The sequence below is a fragment of the Eremothecium sinecaudum genome, chromosome II (assembly GCF_001548555.1).
Source record: "Eremothecium sinecaudum strain ATCC 58844 chromosome II, complete sequence".
NCBI lineage: Eukaryota > Fungi > Ascomycota > Saccharomycetes > Saccharomycetales > Saccharomycetaceae > Eremothecium > Eremothecium sinecaudum.
Genome location: NC_030893.1, coordinates 1,929,900 through 1,943,361, shown reverse-complemented (window position 1 = coordinate 1,943,361; position 13,462 = coordinate 1,929,900). Strand labels below are relative to the sequence as shown.

General features: G+C 42.0%; 8 protein-coding genes across 8 annotated transcripts; 3 read left to right on the top strand and 5 right to left on the bottom strand.

Moving 5' to 3' along the window:
- Window positions 1-94: 94 nt before the first annotated feature.
- Window positions 95-307, bottom strand: RPC10 (DNA-directed RNA polymerase core subunit RPC10; the record flags this gene model as incomplete). The annotated part of the gene is made up of 1 exon (XM_018130909.1): window positions 95-307. The coding sequence occupies one exon, from the start codon at window positions 305-307 to the stop codon at window positions 95-97; it is 213 nt and encodes a 70-aa protein (XP_017986398.1).
- A 279-nt stretch (window positions 308-586) lies between these two features.
- BNI5 (Bni5p) lies at window positions 587-1,741 on the bottom strand (the record flags this gene model as incomplete). Its single annotated transcript, XM_018130908.1, has 1 exon — window positions 587-1,741. The coding sequence occupies one exon, from the start codon at window positions 1,739-1,741 to the stop codon at window positions 587-589; it is 1,155 nt and encodes a 384-aa protein (XP_017986397.1).
- Window positions 1,742-2,924: 1,183 nt separating this feature from the next.
- IBD2 (Ibd2p) lies at window positions 2,925-4,022 on the bottom strand (the record flags this gene model as incomplete). Its single annotated transcript, XM_018130907.1, has 1 exon — window positions 2,925-4,022. One exon carries the CDS (start codon window positions 4,020-4,022, stop codon window positions 2,925-2,927), a length of 1,098 nt encoding a protein of 365 aa, XP_017986396.1.
- A 256-nt stretch (window positions 4,023-4,278) lies between these two features.
- On the bottom strand, window positions 4,279-7,599 carry RIA1 (GTPase RIA1; the record flags this gene model as incomplete). The annotated part of the gene is made up of 1 exon (XM_018130906.1): window positions 4,279-7,599. The coding sequence occupies one exon, from the start codon at window positions 7,597-7,599 to the stop codon at window positions 4,279-4,281; it is 3,321 nt and encodes a 1,106-aa protein (XP_017986395.1).
- Window positions 7,600-8,002: 403 nt separating this feature from the next.
- AW171_hschr21227 (uncharacterized protein) lies at window positions 8,003-8,239 on the top strand (the record flags this gene model as incomplete). Its single annotated transcript, XM_018130905.1, has 1 exon — window positions 8,003-8,239. One exon carries the CDS (start codon window positions 8,003-8,005, stop codon window positions 8,237-8,239), a length of 237 nt encoding a protein of 78 aa, XP_017986394.1.
- Window positions 8,240-8,358: 119 nt separating this feature from the next.
- Window positions 8,359-9,390, bottom strand: CHS7 (Chs7p; the record flags this gene model as incomplete). The annotated part of the gene is made up of 1 exon (XM_018130904.1): window positions 8,359-9,390. The coding sequence occupies one exon, from the start codon at window positions 9,388-9,390 to the stop codon at window positions 8,359-8,361; it is 1,032 nt and encodes a 343-aa protein (XP_017986393.1).
- Window positions 9,391-10,168: 778 nt separating this feature from the next.
- On the top strand, window positions 10,169-10,781 carry RPL42A (60S ribosomal protein eL42; the record flags this gene model as incomplete). The annotated part of the gene is made up of 2 exons (XM_018130903.1): window positions 10,169-10,172; window positions 10,465-10,781. 2 exons carry the CDS (start codon window positions 10,169-10,171, stop codon window positions 10,779-10,781), a joined length of 321 nt encoding a protein of 106 aa, XP_017986392.1.
- A 407-nt stretch (window positions 10,782-11,188) lies between these two features.
- Window positions 11,189-13,429, top strand: CBK1 (serine/threonine protein kinase CBK1; the record flags this gene model as incomplete). The annotated part of the gene is made up of 1 exon (XM_018130902.1): window positions 11,189-13,429. The coding sequence occupies one exon, from the start codon at window positions 11,189-11,191 to the stop codon at window positions 13,427-13,429; it is 2,241 nt and encodes a 746-aa protein (XP_017986391.1).
- Window positions 13,430-13,462: the final 33 nt, after the last annotated feature.

Sequence of the window (13,462 nt, the reverse complement as noted above, 5' to 3'; positions counted from 1 at the left end):
GCGCTAACTAAACATTTATATATTAATTCTTACTAAATTATATACTATGCTCTTACATCGTACAGTTCCGGCTGTTTTAATCTGCCACTTGGGTTCACCTTGCTTCAAATTGAACCATTCTCATAGTTCTGGCCTTGAGTAAGATCCTATGACCACAATTTTTACAACGAACAGGGTCAGTTCTTGATAGAGATAGTTTACTGGAACATTCTGCACAGATATATTTCAGAGTAGCTGTTCTAGCTTGTGCGGTACCAGCAGCAGCCGCATCCAAATTGGTTGGAATTTGGAAGCCTTCACGAGACATGCTTGAGATTATTTTGTTATGATGAATATGATTGTAGAGATGTAGAACGCCCCTCCTGACGCTAATATCTACAAAAAAAGTTCCTGATGCTTTAGATCTTGTTGAGCTCACAGTGTTACTGTAGTGATGAAGCTTAGCCTGGGCGTCTTCAAAATTTTTTGACCAATAAAAAGAAAGAATGTCCTTTGCTGACATAAGCCGGAGATGAGATGGACACTGCGCACCGCAGGTAGGGGCAGCGGGGATTATGAGTGCCATGAGTACGATGCAAGAACGTGGTTACTTCGCACCTACCCAGAATTGGCCATTTGAGCCGTTGTTGATCTGCTTCCGGAGCTTGCGGGAGAGTAAAACGCCCACTTCGTACTTTTCTTTGGCCTTGCGATCGAGATAGTGCTGAAGTTTGTCGACGGCTTCGCCTAATTTGCGGTTATCTTCAACTGACAGAGAGCCATTCTTCTTCAGGTTGCGGAGGTACTTGATTTCCTTCGACAACTTGACGCATTTCATAGTTAAATAATCGTGCTTGCGCTGTAGCTTCATAAGAGAGTAGTCCTCACTAGCAGTGGCGTTGGCGCCTGGGCAGTTACCAGAGGAGTTGCATGGTGACTTGGCGCTACCGGTAAGATTAGAGCTTTTGCGAGACGAGGTGCAGCTAGTTCCACCAACGGAGACGACGCGAAAGGGGTTTGCGGAACGACGTTGGAGAGGTCTATCGGTGCCCTGAGAGGAGGGGAGTGACGTCGGGATATCCCTGCGCTTTGCGATCTGAAGCATCGAGAGGTCGGGTTCTGTTTCGTGTCCTCCAACTGTTTCGGGGCTGAATCTTAGTCTATGGCCTGCTTTGTCGGTGTTGGCCCTGCTGTCGTGCTTTTCGAGCTGCAGGGGCAACGTGAAGTCGGTGGCCGCAAAAGAGGACGAAGAGCTCTGCGAGGGCACACGATGTGCCTTGGTAACCCCGTTCGGTGCAGTAGCAACATCTACATTCGGAACATTGTTCCGCATAGGTTTGTGATCCGTGGTCTTTGCTGCGGCAAATGTAGAGTCTTCCTCCTCTGGTACATCGTCTAGAACAGACTGAGGCCTAGAGCTTTCCAGCGGCTGGTGAACCAAGGCGGTACACTGCTGTTTTGTCCCCTTTTCGGTACCGGCTTGCGGTTTATCAGACTTGCACTTTCTTGGTTTATCACTCTTTTCTGAACCATGCGACCCATGCCTTAGACTTCCACAGAAACCGTGGCCATGCGTAATTTCAGTGATTTGCTTATTACTCACTTTTGCAGTTGAACTGTGTTTGTGTTCTTCAGCCATGTGTAGTTGTGCCAGAGGTTCTTCTTCACCTTCTACCTTTAATGTTTTGTTTAAAATAGCATTCAGGGCCTCCATTTCCTTCTCTAACTCAGAGAGTTTAATTGCGATCTTTTCTTGGCTCATTTAAACGCTTCTACTGGTAGATAATCCTGATGATGGATGTCATTTGTGTCAAGGCGTGAAACAAGATGAGACGCCGTAAAAAGCTCATCTTAATGAGACTTGCACACAACTGGCGATGGCGTGACCACAATAGGACAGGTCTCAAATATTACCAATCGGCGTTTGTTGCTACTGTAATTGATACCAAAGGTTGCATAAACATCGAATACCACCTCTTGACATCGCAATACACTGTATCTGTTTTTAGTGACAGTAAATCCCGGAATGCTAATTAAAGTATACATCACATATTACAAATAGAAAAGCCAGCATACTGTATGATTTGGCAAGCGTATCCACTTCCATATTTGGACGTTTAAACAGCTTTTATATAGCTGAAGAGATGAAATTCTGTTATATACGTTTACGTGATTCGTTGCCAGTAGTATGTAGTCTTTCTATGACGTCTTGGATGCCATAAGTGCAATAGACAGTAGATGATCTAGTATTGCCCTAGAAGCTAGTTTTAGATCATGGATAGAATAATGCAGAGATTTAGTAGGCAATAGAGGTAGCTTAGTCATAGTAGAAGTTCATTATAGGGTATACATGTAAATTGCTGTATTGTGCTGTATTGTGTAAGCGACCGGTTGAACACTGGCGTCGGCGGTTGTGGAAAAAGTGAGTATTAAAGTGGGAAAAGTGATTCTCTAAGGTGGAATTAGGTAATGCAGATGTATATTAGTGCGCTGGCTGAAAGTGCTTTGTGGCAATGCTTGCTGTGGTTTTTGTATTAGATTAGGGACAAAGGTATACTGGCGCGGGCGTTTGTGGCTGACGAAGCAGCTTACAGTAATGCGTAAGTGAAGACGAAATTCTCAGCTTCAGAACAAGTAATCGAGGTGGACTTGATTTCCAAAGGAGGGGTAACACAGATCACTGACAACGCCTGCCGCTAAAATGGCGGAAGAAATTCACTGCAGCGGTAGATTATATGTAATCGAGGATTAAATACAATAAAATCGATTCTCTATACGTGTAATATATGCGTTTATCGATTCCGTGCCAGCCGATACTATATATACTGTTCCCTATTATCAAATTGGTGTTTTACCCAATTAACTATGGCCTGCTCCTGTTAATATAATAACCATAGTAAACATTGCCGTTACATATTACTCCTTACGTCAACCTTCGATTCGAATCAACGTTTGCCCTTCTTACTCTTTTTCTTTTTTTTCTTGTTCTTAGCAGTTTTGCTCCCTTCATGCTGATCTGCCGACTGGTGTTGTACAACTCCAGCCGCCCCGTGCTGGTTATACCATTTCATCATCTGTCTTGGAGGCTTCCCAAAAACTAAGTAGTACTCACAAAACATGCATATGGGCTTTTCATCCGGGTTAAACGCCAGAAGTGCATGGAAGTCGGGCCGCTCCTTAGGTCTATACTCATACAGGCGATCATGGGACGAGAGGGATCTTAAGTTGCTAGAATCACCATGAGAATGGCTATGGTCACTTCCGCACTCGCTCAGCTGTTGACTGCTATACTTGCTGTGCGTTTCGTTAGACTTCGTATCTTGATCAGCGACATGTTCGTTGTTGTTTTCGTAATCACTATGCATTTCGGTGTGAGATTTGTTCTTGCAAAACTCACAGGAGGAGATTTTCTGCAGACACGGTTTTAGTTGCTGCTGGATGTCGTTCAACACCCGTATCTTGTCTGAATTGGGTAGATTTCCTTTCACTGTACTAATGACTTTATCCCTGAATGGTACACCTTGAGGCAACAGGTTATCAATCATTTCTATAAGATGTTTGCCAAGGGCTGCGCTACGCCCATTAGTTATGTCATGCAAACTGTCCACAGTATAATCAAATAGCACCTCGCTATCTGGATCCTTTAAATGCAATTCTGGATTACCTAAGTCATCATCATCATATTCTTCAGTGAAAATCTGGAACTCAGGCTCACTGTGTTCCATGACATCCAAACTCTTCTCATCTATTTGTTCTGTATCTAGACCACCATCTTTAACCACTTTACACTCATCCTCATCGTCTGCATATTGCGTAAGATCAATTTCATAAGTTTGATGTTCGCATCCAGCGGGTAAATCTAATAAACCTTTTGGTAAACTCAAGCTGAATGGTTTACAATATTTAAACATCGGATATTGCTCCAATTGGTTGTTAATAATGGTTGCAAGACTTTTTTCATCTGCTTTCATTAAGGCATCTCTATCTAACGTCATCGTTGTCCCAGAACCCACATTACTACGCCTATTCTCAGGTTCATACATCTGTGAATGTAATTTTCAATCAATAAGAAAATCTAAAACTAGTTCTAATTTACTGAATCCCACTACCCACCTAGTTGCACCTATAAATCCCGATATAATCCAATGATTAATTCATTAGAGGATGTGACGACAGATTGCTTTTATTAGGATATTAATGTTAATATGGAAAATTTTCGCTAAATCATCTATTACGTTGAAGCGTTAACCAGGTACTAGGATACAAACAAGTGAGGATATAAATATTATCTACTAGGTATCAGTTTCGTTTTAGGGTCCTTTGCTTCTCTGCTTTTGCGACTACCTTCTCCTCTATAAACAATCCTTTCCTTCTTCTTATATTATTCATATGTCTTCTTGCTATATTTTCTCTATCGGCCGTGTCACCGAGCTCTTCTAATTCATCAATCGTAGTAGGAACCCAGAAAGGATCCATATCGATACATTCAAAGCCCGAGAAAACTAGCTGAGGTTGAGCAGCTCCAGAAGACTTTTTTCTGATATCTTCGCTGAAGCCGAATGCCTCGATGACAGGAATTCTTGCTATAATTTGGAAAAATGGAGTTCCTTCTTTTAGTTCCTCTGATATGATTCTGCCACTGCGTTGTTGGACGACAGCGTAAACCTTACCCAATACTTCCGCGGAAGACTGAATTTCTGAGGAGTACATTGCCCACATTAGCCGAGGTGACCAATCTAGGAACGAATGATGGATTGCATCTCTTGTTGTGATGATGAGCCTGCCGGAAAAATCGAAGACTTCAGTTTGGTGGTTCGGGATATCTGAGGACTGTAAATCATCCGCACTCAAGTGCGTGATATCCTCGAGGATTACTGCTACACCCTGCACCGGCTCATTAGCAAGCGGTCCGCTGTTTACGGCTAGCTGGAATCCATTCCTAATGGAGTCCTCAAACTCGAAGGATCCGCCTTCAGCGCTAATAGAAGTTAATGTCTGCAGCAGACCGTGCTTCGCAAAGAGTATGTTGGGTCCGGTTCTCTTTGGGCCAAAGGCACATATGTTTTTGACCATATCCTTTAATTCAGCAGAATCGGGATCGGCGCCAAATCCCTGCTGCAGCCGCTCAATAAATTTCGTCGTGTCAACTGCGGGGTCGTCTTTCATCGTTTTCTCGCCTACAAGTGCCTGGATGGTGACGTGGTGGTCAATTAAGAATTGGGTGACGTCAGAGGGCAAAGGGACACATCTAAATTTTAAACTCCAACTGCCCAGTGTTACCTCAGTTACACCTCTGCCTAGCGTTGGGTTCGAAGGTGGGTTCATATTTGACGTCTTCAAAATCGTTTCTTTGTAAGGAATTACCGGCGAAGAGCTGGATATCTCAATTCCTGCGAATCTCTCTCTTAAATCTTTCAGACATCTTTCTAGATGTAATTCACCTGCGGTGCATAAAATATGCTCACCTGTTTCTTCAACGTAGGTTTCGACACATGGGTCAGCCTGATTTAACAGTCGTAAACCATTTACTAGTTTATCCATCTCTGTTGGTCTTACTGGTTCTAAAGCTACACGCACAATTGGGGTGTGATTGACGTTTACAGTAGCTAAGTTAACGCCTCGAGTATCAGAAGCGAGCAGGGTTCCATTCTTCAGTACCTTACCGGCAAGGCCCCCAATACCAACAATATTACCTGACGGACAGACGTCTAATGAGACCAACTCTTTACCCATAAATAGGTAAAGGGCCCTAATTGTGGTTTTTTGGACATGCTCATTAGGTTTCACAGGGTTATATTTAGGCCCTAAAACGGCTATCTCCTGACCTACCCTTAATGTACCACTATACAATCTAGCAAACCCTATAATTGTTTCATCATTTTGCTCTTGCTCTTGCTCTTGCTCTTGCTCTTCTCCCTCGTCCTCTTGATCCCCTTCTTCATATTTGTTCTTAAATGGATCTTCCTCTTCATATTCAAACATTGCCGCCATCGGATCGTTAGGGTCAATGTCTTCGGGGACAAAATCTGCTAAGGCATGAGGAACGTTCTCCTCCTCCTCCTCTTCATACTGAGGATCTTCTGTAGCAGCTGCAGTAGTTAAATCTGCGTTGAAATGATTATTACTAGCTCCCTTTGCAAATTTACTCTTCATTTTCCGTTTTAATCCTTCTTCTTCTATTTCCGGAGTTACAGTGGTGTCAATGGACCTAGTGTATAAGTCGTCTTTGTCAACAACTCCCATTTTGGAAAAGGATTCTGCTAACTCGGCCGCTTTGGCCGCTTTCAATGCCTCTTTCCTTGCTCGTTGAGTCCGTTCCATGAACTCGTTGGATACAAGGCCGCTGTTATCGGTTGGCAATTCCTCGTTGGGGATCGATAACATCTTAGAAACATATGCACAAACAGGGCCCTCGCTATCGCAGTTTTCTATAGCAGAGATTAGAGCAGTGTCTATGTTTTGCGTGTCCTGAGATTCACCCAAAATGGCTTCTAACCTGACCTTTTGGGATTCCAAAGGAGATGGAAGCAGCGACACTACTGTGTATAGAACTGCAGTGCTAACCGGTAGCCATTGCCCCATAATTGTCTTCAAAAGGTTTTTATAGTCCTTGGATCTCAGATCCCTTGGTGATACTTTGATATTTAGAGAACTGGTGATCTTCTCCAGCATCTGGGCATCATGCGTCGTGAAAACATACTCATATATTTTCCAGATATTTTCCAATACTAAGGAAACAAACAAAGGCTTTAAAGCCCTACCCTTCAGACCCTTGTTATTTATGAACTTTTTAGTCTTGGGATCAATGTAGTAGTCTCCCCACAAAACCTTCTGTAAGTTTTCTCTCTTAGCACCCAACTTCTGCTCGAAGATCTTAGCAAAAGTTCCTACATTAAATCCCCATCCATCTATAGCAGATGCAAAGATAACATTATTCTTAGAAGGCTCAAAATATAAATCAGTGTCGTCTTTATCAACAAATTCGGCATTTGCATTGTTCTCCAGCTGCTCTCTCCATGAAAGGTCATCTAATAGTCTGTCTCCAGCAAAAAATGAACCAATAACTGAATTTACATTCTCAATTATTTTCGACAAATGCTTATATGCTTCTTGCGGAGTAAGTTGCAACTCTGTGATAAGTCTGTCAATTTTGTTCAGAACCAAAACTGGCTTCAATTTCTCTGTCCAACACTGTCTCAAAACTGTAACAGTCTGAGAACAAACACCTTCAACAACATCAACCAGAACCACAGCACCGTCACATAGTTTTGAAGCCGCACTGACTTCACTAGAAAAATCAATATGCCCTGGAGAATCAATCAAATTGATTAGATGTTCATCAACCAGAGGTTCATCTCTCCCTTCTTGCTTGTGTAGTACCCTAAAATACAGTGAAATAGCACTTGATTCCATTGTAATACCTCTTAATTGTTCATCTGGTCTGGCATCCAAATACCTAACCTTCCCAGCTAATCTCTGTGAAACTATACCATTTGACGCTAACAAAGAATCCGACAGGGAGGTTTTACCATGATCGACATGAGCAAGGATACAAATATTCCTGATACATGATGGTTCTTTCTGCAGCCTTTTAGTGGTATCAGAACTTACTCTAGGCATCCTTATAGCTACTGTCGGTTTAGGCTACAATTATGTACAAGTTATATAAGATAATAATACAATCCAGGTTAAGCTTTAATGGAAATGAGTGCTCACGTGAGAAGCGATTTATATGCATTGGTACATAAAATATTTAAATATAGCATTAAAGTGATCTCAAGATATCCCAATTTGGATATGAATGTGATGGCAGCTAATTAAGCTCGTCTAGCGGTATATCTACTCTTATACTGAGCATCATATAGAGTTTTACTATCTTCTTCGTGTAATTGGAATCGTGGAGTTTATTATGTAATACAAATTGACAGTTTTTTTCACCGTAGCTGAACTCCACGATGCCCACTTAAAGTACAGCTGTACTGCTGTAATATAGGGCTGTGACTGGTTATAGGCTTGTCTAACCATGACCGGTGTAACTAAGATTTGTCCAAACTGCAAAGAGACTTTACAGAAGTGCTTAATCCAACAAAACTATGGTATTGTGATTTGTCCAAACGAAGAGTGCATGTATCCATTCAATGAAGCGGAGGCTATTGACCAAATAGTGCAAGTGAACGATAAAGAGATCTTGCAAGCGGCAAAAATGAGATTGAGAAATGACAATACGCTGTATGGCAACGATGGCAGCAAAACATCCTAGAGGTGCACATTTGAAGAAATAACAAATACCGTTAATTAATGTCTATGTTACTTAATTGTAACTAAAATCCTATAGTCTATAATATTGCAGTCTGATTTGGGAATGTTTTGAAAATACGTTTAAATATTTATGTCTGCGTTATACATTACATCGCCATCCGAGCTAACACTGACACTGAACTCAAGGTCATCGTCCGTTGAAATATCCCATGATTTGTACAACATCATCAATGTGAAAACATTGAATAAACTCCCAATGAATAATCCGTCTAGATAATGTTTGACGCCTTCGCATATTTCTGTTGAAATTGTGTACATTAATACCTGCCCAGTGCACATGAATATGGTGCCCAAGACTATGGAACCTGCCATCCAGAGGTTACCAAGCATAAAAATTGAAACCACCAACTGACATACTATGTACAACACAAGTGAGAGTCCATTGAGGCCATAAATAACCACGAATAATGCTGTTGTGTTTGTTGCCATGTCTTGATGATTTTGCATCCAGCTCCAGAAGGTTACAATAGAGACTACGAATCCCATTGTAAATCCCGCCAACGATACTCCGCGCATAATTAACATCGATTTAAGGGTCCCATCCTCCCATAGTCGGAATCCGAGAAACGCCATCACTGATAAAGCCCATGTACATGCTCCAACTAGTCCTATTTGGATCGCCACTAAATATGGATAGGCGTCTGAACCCGGAGGGGATACTCCACAATCTACAACTAAAGTCATGCATATCAACAGAAAACATAATTGGAAAAAATGACCATATTCTGACCTTCCGATCGCCGTGTACTTGAACCTGATATTGTAACTTATGATTAAAATTACAAATAGCGCCAGAATGTTCACAAATGCATTTCCAATTTGAAATATAGCCGTATTTGCTATGTCGACCGTTCTAGAATAACATTTGGGTACGACTCCAATATTAACATGTGTTCGCTCGTAATGACTACTTTCTATCGAAAGATTCTTTCGCGCTGGTGCAGAATTCACCACAAAACACAACGGAAGCGGCGTTTTTGAACATATGCCACCAAAATTGCCGATCGAAAGTAGCGACTCTTTCGAAAATGTGCTGAGCTTTGAAATTTGTGATTCTTTGAGGTATTTAGATATTTCAGAGAACTGGAACATTTTCAGGGTCTACTGCAAAACCTCGTCTCTTCTTGGTTAAAAATATAAAACTATGGCTGTAACTGAACTTTGGATGGTGAGATTCCACAATACTAGTGTTTGCTTCTTTACTACCCTAATTTTTTTTTTTTTTGTTAGTTGTAATTTTATTTTATGTCGCTGACACTTGCGACTACTATAGTTTATCAGTCTTCTCCACAAACATTTTTGATTTTACTATGAAGTACTTTAATCAGCTGTATAGTTTATCAAATTTTTTAATATGATATTTAGTGACTCTATAGACTATAATATTTCTATTAAGCCGTACTTGGTTGCATCTTAGGTCATAGTAGAGTAAGTCTTCCTACGCTACATTGTTAAGTTGTCATTCAAGATCTAAATTGTGTCTGACGATGTTTTTGGCCGACGCAAAATATCCCATATGACTGCATCTTACCAATTACACCCAAACATCCACACCCAAACATGTTGACAAGCGGAGATAGCTCCGCCTGCTTGGCCGCGAGCAATACAACTACGCAGGAAGGTCCCTCTCCCACACTGGGTCGCCCGGCCCGCCTACGCTAGCCTAACAACCTCCTCTAGGCAGAGCCGCAATGCTCGGCACTGTTCGCGCGTTCTCTCAGGAATCCTCCCAGCATTCTCACCACGCCCCGTTCTCGTGCGAGCTCCGCCAGTTCACCATGCCAGGAAAACTACAGTAAATTTCAGATTCATGATATAGTATAACTCTGTTACAGCTTAGAGGAATCAGCAAAACAAGTTTATCGTCACAATGGGTATGTTATTATAGTGTTATTTGAGTTATAAAGAGCGTAGTGGGTTTATCTTTGTCGGTAGATGTTATAAATTCAATTTTAAAGTCTATGAACTGATCTAAAACTAGATAATCTGAGTGATCATGAATATACAACTAGTAAACGAAAATACCGAAGTCCTCTACACCTAAAGCGTCCTTAAAAGACGTAGGTTTTTGATCCAAATTGTTAGAATTACCGGCTAAATTATATGATGTTAATGCTCTCCAACGCTACAGCACCAGAATATCACATTACTAACTTAAACATCTAGTTAACGTTCCAAAAACCAGAAAGACTTTCTGTAAGGGTAAGAACTGCCGTAAGCACACCCAACACAAGGTTACCCAATACAAGGCTGGTAAGGCTTCCTTGTTTGCTCAAGGTAAGAGAAGATATGACCGTAAACAATCCGGTTTCGGTGGTCAAACCAAGCAAATTTTCCGTAAGAAGGCTAAGACTACCAAGAAGGTTGTCTTGAGATTGGAATGTGTTGCCTGTAAGACTAAGGCTCAATTGCCATTGAAGAGATGTAAGCACTTCGAGTTGGGTGGTGAAAAGAAGCAAAAGGGTCAAGCTTTGCAATTCTGAGCTTGTCGATAATGTTACGTCATGTACTTTTTCCTTCTATATATCAGTTATCAATTTGTATATTTTTAATACACCACTAGCTCACCGATGTGTAAGCCTATGTTAATATATTAAGATGATAATGGTATACGTCTCATCCTTGGTCATAAACATGCTGTAATTCTGTTTATGATTTGCCATCACGTGACTCTCCGTGGTTAGTGAATAGACAGAAATCTATTATTAGCGAGTGAAATAAACAAGATACATAATGAAAGGGAACAGATTCTATCAACGGCTAGAAGATAGTGTCTGCGCATACTTATTTGCGATAACCAAAATACCCACAAGATTTTAGGTTTCCAAAGAGTATATGTAGCAAAGATAGTTGTGCAAGAGACAAAGTTTGATAATCCATTTTAAGTTTTATGTTTGGGGGACAAGGCTACTACAATCAGCGTGGTAATAATCAAGAATACGGCAAGTCTCCGTTGCAGAGACCGGCAGGAGGAGGATTTAGTAGCAACTATATGAAACAGCAAGGTTCACATCATTCTTTACAGGAGTATTTGGCCACGGAGCAGCAGGCTCAACAGCAGCAGCAGCAGCAGCTAAACGCGGCTCAGAGAGCTTATGGGGCCGGTTTCACCGATATACCCACTTTAGATTACCGAGGAGCATCGAATGCGTATGGCGGAAACAACTATGCGAATTCACAGCATTCTTCCCAGGCGGGAGGTTCAGGAGCACCCGTGCAGCCTCATCAACCGCAGCAACTTTTAATTCATACCCCACCACCAACAGCTGCCAGCATATACAGCCAGAGTAATAGCTCCTTTACCAATGTCAATGAGCCTTCTCTAGCATTAGATCGTTCGTCGCCACTTCGTGGTTCTAATTGTTCTGACTATGGTAACCATTCTCAGATGAAACAGCAACAGACGCAATCACAACAAACTCCTCAGCAGCTTGCTGTACCTGTATCCCCATTTCACTCACCTTTAAAAGCTCAGCCATTACAAGACCAGTACTTGCCTTCTCCTTTGTCATCGGGCCAATCGGCGCAACCGGTGATGGCTATTCCGGGGCGCCCGCTTCCAGCCCGTCACTCTGTGCCAGGAGCACCTGCATTATCACATTCTCCTACCCCTGGTAGTCCAGTCCGGAGTAGCAGCCCTGGCAACTATATGTATTTTGAGAGGAGGCCTGAACTTTTAAGCAAATCTGCACAAGAGAAGGCAGCTGCTGTCAAGTTAAAGATAGAAAACTTTTACCAGACGTCGGTCAACCATGCTATTGAGAGGAACCAGAGGCGTGTCGAGTTAGAATCACAATTGCTTTCACAAGGCTGGTCAGAGGAGAGGAAAAGCAGACAGCTCGCATCGTTGGGTAAGAAAGAGTCACAATTTTTAAGATTGCGTAGAACAAGATTGTCCCTTGAAGACTTTAATACAGTTAAAGTGATCGGAAAGGGTGCTTTTGGAGAGGTAAGACTGGTTCAGAAGAAGGATACTGGTAAAATATATGCAATGAAAACTTTGCTAAAATCTGAAATGTACAAGAAAGATCAGCTTGCCCACGTTAAAGCCGAACGTGATGTGTTAGCTGGAAGTGATTCTCCTTGGGTTGTGTCCTTGTACTACTCGTTCCAGGATGCTCAATACCTATATCTAATTATGGAATTTTTACCTGGTGGTGACTTAATGACTATGCTGATCAGATGGCAGATTTTCACTGAAGACGTCACGAGGTTTTACATGGCTGAGTGTATTTTGGCTATTGAAGCAATTCATAAACTAGGGTTTATCCACAGAGACATAAAACCAGATAACATCTTAATCGACATCCGTGGACACATCAAGCTATCTGATTTTGGCTTATCAACGGGGTTCCATAAGACCCATGATTCCAATTACTATAAGAAGCTTTTACAAGAGGATGAACAGTCTCAAAATGGCACACCGCTTACGAAACCAATGGTTTCGGGTGCATCTGCAGCAAATAGGAACACTATGCTTGTTGACGCTATCCATTTAACAATGACAAACAGGCAGCAAATGCAGACATGGAGAAAATCTCGTAGATTAATGGCATACTCCACTGTCGGTACCCCAGACTACATTGCTCCGGAAATTTTTCTTTATCAAGGTTACGGTCAAGAGTGCGACTGGTGGTCGCTTGGCGCGATTATGTACGAATGCCTCATCGGCTGGCCGCCTTTTTGCTCGGAAACCCCACAGGAGACTTATAGGAAAATCATGAACTTTGAACAGACTTTGCAGTTCCCAGATGATGTTCATATATCTTATGAGGCTGAGGACCTCATTCGTCGTCTTCTTTCACACTCCGAAGAAAGATTGGGCAGACACGGCGGTGCGCAGGAGTTGAAGAACCATCCATTTTTCCGCGGAGTCGACTGGGATACCATTAGGCAAGTGGAGGCCCCCTATATTCCAAAGCTATCTAGTATCACCGATGCTAGGTTCTTCCCAACAGATGAACTAGAAAATATTCCCGACTCTCCTGCAATGGCTCAGGCCGCTAAGCAGCGCGAACAGATGATGAAGCAGGGTGGTGCAGCCATTGGAGCGCAGGCTAGGGAAGACATGCCTTTCATCGGTTACACCTACTCTAGGTTCGACTACCTAACACGCAAAAATGCACTTTAAATCACAGAAAATATCTCAACTAATATATAACCG